The 9,843-nt window shown below is 37.1% G+C and overlaps 1 protein-coding gene across 9 annotated transcripts in view; it reads right to left on the bottom strand.

The window, feature by feature from the left end:
* Positions 1 to 5,341: 5,341 nt before the first annotated feature.
* Positions 5,342 to 9,843, bottom strand: part of ATP11C (ATPase phospholipid transporting 11C (ATP11C blood group)) — a 204,260-nt gene continuing 199,758 nt past the window's right edge. For all 9 annotated transcript variants that reach the window (XM_039464105.2, XM_074391506.1, XM_039464106.2 and 6 more), the window contains one exon: positions 5,342 to 7,930. Coding sequence is in view for 3 of the 9 variants with exons in the window: in XM_039464106.2 (XP_039320040.1) it covers positions 7,868 to 7,930 (63 nt within the window). In the remaining 6 variants the exon portion in view is untranslated. The remainder of the gene's footprint in view (positions 7,931 to 9,843) is intronic.

Raw genomic sequence — 9,843 nt, 5'->3', positions numbered from 1 at the left:
GGATATTATCCAGGAAAACTTCCCCAACCTAGCAAAGCAGGCCAATATTCAAGTCCAGGAAATACAGAGAACACCACAGAGATATTCCTCAGGAAGAGCAACCCCAAGGCACATAATCGTCAGATTCACCAGGGTTGAAATGAAAGAGAAAATGCTAAGGGCAGCCAGAGAGAAAGGTCGGGTTACCCACAAAGGGAAGCCCATTAGACTCACAGCAGAAACCCTACAAGCCAGAAGAGAGTGGGGGCCAATATTCAACATCCGTAAAGAAAAGAACTTTCAACCCAGAATCTCCTATCCAGCCAAACTAAGCTTCATAAGTGAAGGAAAAATAAAATCCTTTGCAAAAAAGCAAGTACTCAAAGATTTCATCACCACCAGACCTGCTCTACAAGAGCTCCTGAAAGAGGCTCTACACATACAAAGGAACAACCAGTACCAGCCACTCCAAAAACATACCAAATGTTAAACAGCATCAACACAATCAAGAATCTGCATCAACTAACCAACAAACAGCTAGCTAACATCAAAATGGCAGGATCAAGTTCACACATAACAATACTATCCCTAAATGTAAATGGACTAAATGCCCCAATCAAAAGACACAGACTGGCAAATTGGATAAAAAGTCAAAACCCATCAGTGTGCTGTATCCAGGAAACCCATCTTACATGCAAGGATACACAAAGGCTCAAAACAAAGGGATGGAGGAAGATATACCAAGCAAATGGAGAGCAAAAAAAAAGCAGGAGTTGCAATTCTCATTTCTGATAAAATAGGCTTTAAAGCAACAAAGATCAAAAGAGACAAAGAAGGACATTACATAATGGTAAAAGGATCACTGCAACAAGAAGAGCTAATGATCCTAAATATACATGCACCCAATACAGGAGCACCCAGATACATAAGGCAAGTTCTTAATGACTTACAAAGAGACTTGGACTCCCACACAATAATAGTGGGAGACTTTAACACCCCACTGTCAACATTAGACAGATCAACCAGACAGAAAATCAACAAGGATATCCAGGACCTGAACTCAGACCTGGAACAAGCAAACCTAATAGACATTTACAGAACTCTCCACCCCAAATCCACAGAATATACATTCTTCTCAGCACCACATCACACCTACTCTAAAATTGACCACATAATTGGCAATAAATCACTCCTCAGCAAATGCAAAAGAATGGAAATCATAACAAACAGTCTCTCAGACCACAGTGCAATCGAGTTAGAACTCAGAATGCAGAAACTTACTCAGAACCGCACAGCTTCATGGAAACTGAACAACTTGTTCTTGAATGTTGACTGGAAAAACAATGAAATGAAGGCAGAAATACAGATGTTCTTCAAAACCAACGAGAACGAAGACAAAACATACCAGAATCTCTGGGTCACATTTAAAGCCGTCTCTAGAGGAAAATATATAGCAATAAGTGCCCACATGAGAAGTAAGGAGAGATCAAAAATTGACACCCAAGCATGAAAATTGAAAAAGCTAGAGAAGCAAGATCCTAGCTCCTCTAGGAGCTAACTCAAAGCCTAGCAGAAGACAAATAAACCCTCAAAGCCTAGCAGAAGACAAGAAATAACAAAGATCAGAGCAGAACTGAAGGAGATAGAGACACAAAAAAAAACTTCAAAAAATCAATAAATCCAGGAGCTGGTTTTTCGAAAAGATCAACAAAATAGACCACTAGCCAGATTAATAAAAAAGAAAAGCGAGAATAACCAAATTGATGCAATAAAAAACAATAAAGGGGCTATCAAAACAGTTTCCACAAAAATTCAAACCATCATCAGAGATTATTACAAACAACTCTATGCACATAAACTAGTAAACCTGGAAGAAATGGATAAATTCCTGGACACTTGCATCCTCCCAAGCCTAAACCAGGAAGAGGTTGAAACCCTGAATAGACCAATAACAAGGTCTGAAGTTGAGGCAGCAATTAAGAGCCTACCAACCAAAAAAAGCCCAGGTCCAGATGGGTTCACAGCCGAATTCTACCAAACATAAAAGAGGAGCTGGTACCATTCCTTCTGAAACTATTTTAAATAATCCAAAAAGAGGAACCCTTCCCAAATCATTTTATGAGACAAACATCATCCTGATACCAAAACCCGGCAGAGACTCAACAAGAAAAGAAAACTTCAGGCCAATATCCATGATGAACATAGATGCAAAAATCGTCAATAAAATACTGGCAAGCCAATTGCAACAGCACATCAAAAAGCTTATCCACCATGATCAAGTAGGATTCATCCCAGGGATGCAAGGCTGGTTCAACATATGCAAGTCCATAAACGTTAATTCACTACATAAACAGAACCAAAGACAAACACCACATGATTATCTCACTTGATGCAGAGAAGGCCTTTGACAAAATTCAACAGCTCTTTAGGCTAAAAACCCTCAATAAACTAGGTATTGATGGAACGTATCTCAAAATAATAAAAGCTATTTACGACAAACCAACAGCCAATATCATACTGAATGGGCAAAAACTGGAAGCATTTCCTTTGAAATCTGGAACTAGACAAGGATGCCCTCCCTCACCACTCCTGTTCAATATAGTACTGGAAGTTCTAGCCGGAGCAATCAGGCAAGAAAAAGAAATACAGGATGCTCAAATAGGAAAGGAGGAAATCAAATTGTCTCTATTTGCAGATGACATGATTGTATATCTAGAAGACCCCCACTGTCTCAGTCACAAATCTCCTGAAACTGATAAACAACTCAGCAAAGTCTCAGGATACAAAATCAATGTGCAAAATTCACAAGCATTCCTATACACCAATAACAGACTTCAAGAGAGCCAAATCAAGAATGAACTGCCATTCACAATTGCTACAAAGAGAATAAAATACCTAGGAATACAACTAAGAAGGAATGCAAAGGACCTCGTCAAGAACTACAAACCACTGCTCAACGAAGTAAGAGAGGACACAAACAGATGGAGAAACATTCCATATTCATGATTAGGAAGAATCAATATCGTGAAAGTGGCCATACTGCCCAAAGTAATTTACAGATTCAACGCTATTCCCATCAAGCTACCAATGACCTGCTTCACAGAACTGGAAAAAAACACCTTAAACTTTCATATGGAACCAAAAGAGAGCCCGTATAGCCAAGTCAATTCTAAGCAAAAAGAACAAAGCAGGAGGCATCACACTACCAGACTTCAAACCATACTACAAGGCTACAGTAATCAAAACAGCATGGTACTGGTACCAAAACAGAGATATAGACCAATGGAACAGAACAGAGGCCTCGGAGGCAACATCACACGTCTACAACCATCTGATCTTTGACAAACCTGACAAAAACAAGCAATGGGGAAAGGATTCCCTGTTCAATAAATGGTGTTGGGAAAACTGGCTAGCCATGTGCAGAAAGCAGAAACAGGACCCCTTCCTGACACATTACAGTAAAATTAATTCCAGATGGATTAAATACTTAAACATAAGCCCTAACACCATAAAAACCCTAGAAGAAAATCTAGGCAAAACCACTCATGACATAGGAGTAGGCAAGGACTTCATGACCAAAACACCAAAAGCATTGACAACAAAAGCCAAAATAGACAAATGGGACCTAATCAAACTCCACAGCTTCTGCATGGCAAAAGAAACATCATTAGAGTGAATCGGCAACCAACAGAATGGGAAAAAATTTTTGCAGTCTACTCATCTGACAAGGGGCTGATATCCAGAATTTACAAAGAACTAAAACAGATTTACAAGAAGAAAACAAACAAGCCCATTCAAAAGTGGGCGAAGGATATGAACAGACACTTTACAAAAGAAGACATACAGGAGGCCAACAGACATATGAAAAAATGCTCATCATTACTGGTCATTAGAGAAATGCAAATCAAAACTACATTTGAGATACCATCTCACACCAGTTAGAATGGCGATCATTAAAAAATCTGGAGTCAACAGATGCTGGAGAGGGTGTGGAGAAATAGGAACACTTTTACACTGTTGGTGGGAGTGTAAATTAGTTCAACCATTGTGGAAGACAGTGTGGCGATTCCTCAAGGACCTAGAAATAGAAATTCCATTTGACCCAGCAATCCCATTACTGGGTATATATCCAAAGGATTATAAAATCGTTCTACTACAAGGACACATGCACATGCACACGAATGTTCATTGCAGCACTGTTTACAATAGCAAAGACCTGGAACCAACCCAAATGCCCATCGATAATAGACTGGATAGCAAAAATGTGGTACATATACACCATGGAATATTATGCAGCCATCAAAAACGATGAGTTCGTGTCCTTTGTAGGGACATGGATGAACCTGGAAACCATCATTCTCAGCAAACTGACACAAGAGCAGAAAATCAAACACCGCATGTTCTCATTCATAGACAGGTGTTGAACAATGAGAACACATGGACACAGGGAGGGGAGCGCTACACACTGGGGTCTGTTGGGGGAAAATGTGGGAGGACAGGGGGGTGGGGAGGTGGGTAGATATAGCATGGGGAGAAATGCCAGATATAGGTGAACAGGAGGAAGGCAGCAAATCACACTGCCTCTTGTGTACCTATGCAACAGTCTTGCATGTTCTTCACATGTACCCCAAAACCTAAAATGCAATTTAAAAAAAAAGAAAAAGAAAAAGGATTCAGAGAGAAATGTGGCAAAGCTGATACTTTAATTCAGGTTTCACTTCTGAATACAGGACATTTTCCACTTAATGAAAAAGAAGAAAATACACACTAAATAAAGATCAAAGACCAACAGACTACAAGACTACCAAAACATAGAGACTGAAATGTAGAAATGCAATGAGACCAGTTTCAGTAGAGCAACTTTCGCTTCTTGGCAGTCAAGGACAGTGGGGTTTTTCAAGAAAAAGGACTTTCACTAGGTCTTGGGTGCAGGCTGAGCAATGTAAGAAGAGGTGTAGGAAGTGCTGTGTATGCACACATCTTTGGAACAAGTTTTCAAGCTACTGCAAAATACCTTCATGTTTGCTTACTTGAATAATCAAATGGTTTCAATGGGTTGAAGAAACAGACCACACAGACCATACATAGACTACCTTCAATGCATGGGTGACATCAAGCACACTGCCAAGCACAAAGTAGACTTTCAATATGGACTTGCTGATTTGGCTAAACTTTTATATATACAGTAACAAGATACAGTCTCATTAAAAACTCCTGACACGTATCTTACCCTCCCCAATTAGGTATTGCTATAAAATACCAGCTGAAGAAGAAACTAGAAACTTCTCTCCCATCACCAATATTGCTTCTATATTAATGTCAAACTGAGACCTTTCCAAAAAAGAGGCTGAAATATCAATCATATCATACCAAAGTTTATTGATTACATCAAACAAAAATTTCTGTAATGGAAAAGGCAAGTTGCAGTCATAAAAGATGGCATTCACATTCATTTTAGAAAGCAACAACTCAGATGTAAAAAATTGCTTAAGTGAAAAATGTAATACTGCAGTCCCATTTTGCAAGCTGAAAAATGATCTTGTCAACACGCATAAAATCTGCACATTTATGTACTGCATGTTATTAAAAAATTCCATCACTAAATTATTATGAATTTTGCAAAGTTAGGCTTACTTTTTACTGTTGCTGGTGTATATGTAGTAGATATGGAATGAATGTTTTCAGTTTAGTAGGTAACATTGTCAAACAATGAACAACAGTTGTGAAAATTACAAAGACATTTTGATAGCTCAAAATTATTCAAATTATAGGTATATGATCCTATTATTACATTTTTTCTCCTTTCTCTGTTACAAATAGGGTGATTACATTGTAGTGCTAGGAATACTGCATGGTTTGTTTCAGTTGTCCAATCTGCTAACCCCACACTAGCCGTTTTTTTGTTCTTCAATGAAATATCTTTTAAAAAGGAAAGCCAGGTCCGGCTCAAGGATCTAGGCCATGATATCATGTATCATTGCCATTCTCAATTTGAGCTGCAGTGTTACCATGTAATGCATAGCTGAGATATAACTCTAAATCCCCCTTACTTTTAGTCTTTCTCTCTGCCTGGAAGGAATTTTACATGTAACCAGTCATTTTTCTACTAGATTATTCTGTGAACCCTCTAATGGTACTGCATTAAACAAGCCTCTCTACTGTGGCTCTCGTCTGTATTCACAGTTCCCATAGATTTTATGTAAAACAACAACAATAATAATACAGTAACAACAACCATAAGAACAAGAACACAAACACAAAATATCAAAAGCTTTCCTGGGTAGACTTTTTAACTCTTTGGAATAGGCAAAGAATATAGAGACTTTGTTTTCAGCAGCTTACCTTAAATACGGGCTACCAGAACACAGCACACTTCGGTAAGTTGTGAATGACATGTAACAAAATGCTCAAAAATAATACTGATAAATGAGAACAAATGAAATAATGAAAAACGGTCCATAATGATGGAATGGTTTCTGATAACTGAAATTATGTTCTTTTCTAGAATTTAGAAAGAAATCATATCTAAACATTAACACAAAATATATGTGGAAGAATCAAATGTGCCACATGGACTATATTAAATATAATACATCTTAACTCCAACACTTTCCCAAATCAAGGTACAATATAAACATTAGTAAGTACAGGCATGCCAAAAAACTAGGAGTCAAATAAATATGATCATTTATATCTAAAAAAAACTGTGTTTAACATTGAATGAAGACATTTCACATTTATGTTTCAAGTGAACTAATTAGAAGGCTACACCTTCCTTCTAGTTCAGCTAGTCAAGGACTTTACCAAGGTCAATCTCATGGTTTAGAGTTAGACCATTGCCCTGTCCAAGTTAACTAAGAGACAACATTCATTTTTCACAGTCATGGCTCTATAAGCTGAACCATCTTTTGGGATGGATCCTTTTCCCTTTCCAAATTGGCCAAGCTTAAGAAAAAGCACTGCATATATGATAAATGCAATCTCTTTCAAATAAAAACCGTCAACAGTTTAAAATAAGTGATTCTTCTTCCTTTTCACATAAAATTATAAAAGGCTGATATTCAGAATTACCTTTATTTTTATATAAGTATGGTTTAAACTACCTTATTGCAGATCCCAGTAAAATCAACACTGGAAAAATCTGTTTATTTCCTACTTTGAGGGGCTACTAAGTGATTGGAAATGTTTTATACTTTATTTTCAAAGTCTAGTAGCCTTACACCCATAAGTGGGGTATAATTCAGAAGAACAAAAAAACAAACAATTTTTTTTCTATTCCCACAAAAATACCCATAAATTAACACTTTCCACGTAAGTGTTCAAGGTATTTTTTGGCAAGAATACTCTACCAAGACATAAGTAGCATGTGGGCAAACAGAAGGGATTAACTATTCTGTCTGATGCATTGATACTACTTAGTTCTTCTGTATTTTCAAGTATTCCTTATGTACTTTTGAAAAAAAAATAATTTAAGATGATCATTCAGGAGGAACAAGAAATGTGATCCAAATAGTCTATTTCTTCTGCCAGGCAAAAAAAGTAGTATTAGCAAAATCTATTCGTTCTCATTGCATAACTTCTACTTTATACTACTGTATTTAAATCCATTCACAAAGTTCATGGGTTAAAAGAGCACCCATTTGATAGTTATATTATTCTCTCTAAAGCCAGAATTCTAAGTATTTTTGCTTTCAACTTTCATATAATTCTTAACTTAACAGCTTTGGCCATAAAGGCTACTTACAATAATTATAAATGCTTAAGAGAATCATTTGGTATTTTAATGAACATTTATTGTGAACTCTAAACATGAGAGTGGTTTAGTGTGTTGCATATCGAGTATCCTGAGATGATAATTTTTTGTAGTTGTTTCTTCATACTTTCTGTTTTAGCTGTAACCACTGTCAGTATGCTTGTAGGACAATAACATAGGCAGTTCAAGATTCAGATTCTGAAAAATGTAAAATACAGAGATTTAAAAGGTTTATTTTAACAATAATGTGAAACCATCTGTTTAGCATTTTCAGAAGTAAATCAAGTAGTAAATTTTGTTAGGAGAGTAAAGCAACTGTCTTAACAAAGTGCCAAGTTTTATTCACATGCAGGGGAAAAAAAGAGTGACACTATAACCAGATTTTAATCCTTTCTTCATTTGTTAGCTGAATAGATTCAGGCTTGCTTTTTGCTTTTGGATTGTTCCAGGGCTCTCCTAATACTTTCTACCTCTAGGATTATCTACCATAGCAGCAGTTTACCTTGCTATGATCCCTTCTCCTCTAGGCTGGGAGGTCCTTGTAAACAGGAACGTTTTATTTATCTTCTATCTCCAGCACCTAGTATATAGTTTCAACCACACAGCAGATGCTCAGGAAATGTTTAATGAATGATTACTGTTTTTTCTTGATGTGTTAATTGTGATAGAGGAAGTCTAAAGATATATTCAGCTTTGGAAGATTATTGTGAAAATATTCTTCTTTTTTACTGAAAGAAGCATGTTGTCCCCATACAATATGAAAGTTAATTTTCCTTTTGGTAGATCACGTATGTATGAGTCAACTGATTCTTCCGTTTTTTCTTATGCTTCATCTTTTTGGAAGAGAAACCATGGATATTTCCCTAGCAAGTCTGTAGATTCTTCTCTGTACTCTAAACATCATCAAATGCTATTATCAGGACAGTGCACGACAGACAAACTGATCATCAAGTGTCCTAAGTCAAGTATGATAAGAAATGGAAGTCGTATGTCAAAACAGGGAGCCTAACTGATTCTCCACCCTAAAACTCAAATCTTTTTGAACCTGAGTAGTGGAAGGTCTTAAGTAGTATGCTATTTTCTTCCCATTCTGGGACACCTCCTTTGCCATGGTTGGACTAGAAGTTCATTAGAATACCTTCCATTTCTATTTATGTTCCACATTCTCTAGAACCACTAGTAGGTTTTCAGGTAGCTCTGCAGGGGATCATGGTGACTCTAACCAAAATAAGGTTGCCCATTAATATTGAGAATGTAACTCACATTGAGGAGTTAGGTAGTTTTCTTACCAACCAAGGAACATACTAGGTGCCTTAACTAACTGCTAATTATTGTCCCTGGAGGAGAAATAAAGCCACATGAAAATCTATTTCTGGAAGAAATAACTATATTAAAAATAAGACAATTGTTTTTAAAAAATACTTCCTCAGTTCTATGGTAGACATTGTAGGAGATAAGGCCCTGGAGAGGCCAAAAGCAATAGCAGTGTCTTCTATCCAGCCCAGTCCCCCAAACCACAGACCAAGCTAGAGAGAGCAATCCAGGGGGATACAAAATTAACCAGAAACAATATAGCTAAAATGCATCACACAGCTTAGAGCAAAGCAATCTGGGACAAAGGGGTCAAAGACTTTGAAGGCTACTTGTGAAGCAGATTCACTACTATGGGAAAACATATGCAGGTAAGTTGTTCAAAAATGAGTAAAAAGATGCTAACTGTGGCAAAATGAGCCTGCCTCTAAAATAACAGTGCAGAAGCAGACTGTGATGAACTCCAGGAGACAGGAGAACCAATGGATTCAATTCATTAGTTTAACTTATATTATTTGCCAGAAGGTGGCGGAGTTGACAGCTAATGAAAAACTATGGGCCTATGAGGTGGACTCACAATTATTAGCTTCGAAGTGAACGCACAATTTCTATTCATGATGATCATTAATTTTTATGTGTGCATGAAAGATGGCCCCGCTCTAAGCTGTGTAGAATTGTTTCCAAGCTGACAAGCTTGGAAGCCTCATTCATGAATTACTCTAAATTTCTATGGATGAATAAAAGACCTCCAGAGGTATGGGTTGTTAAAGGCCCCCACTGAAGGAAATATAGACTACACA

The sequence above is a fragment of the Saimiri boliviensis genome, chromosome X (genome assembly GCF_048565385.1).
Source record: "Saimiri boliviensis isolate mSaiBol1 chromosome X, mSaiBol1.pri, whole genome shotgun sequence".
Taxonomy (NCBI): Eukaryota; Metazoa; Chordata; class Mammalia; order Primates; family Cebidae; genus Saimiri; species Saimiri boliviensis.
Note: the sequence above shows the minus strand (reverse complement) of the source record. Positions and strands in the feature narration are given on the sequence as shown.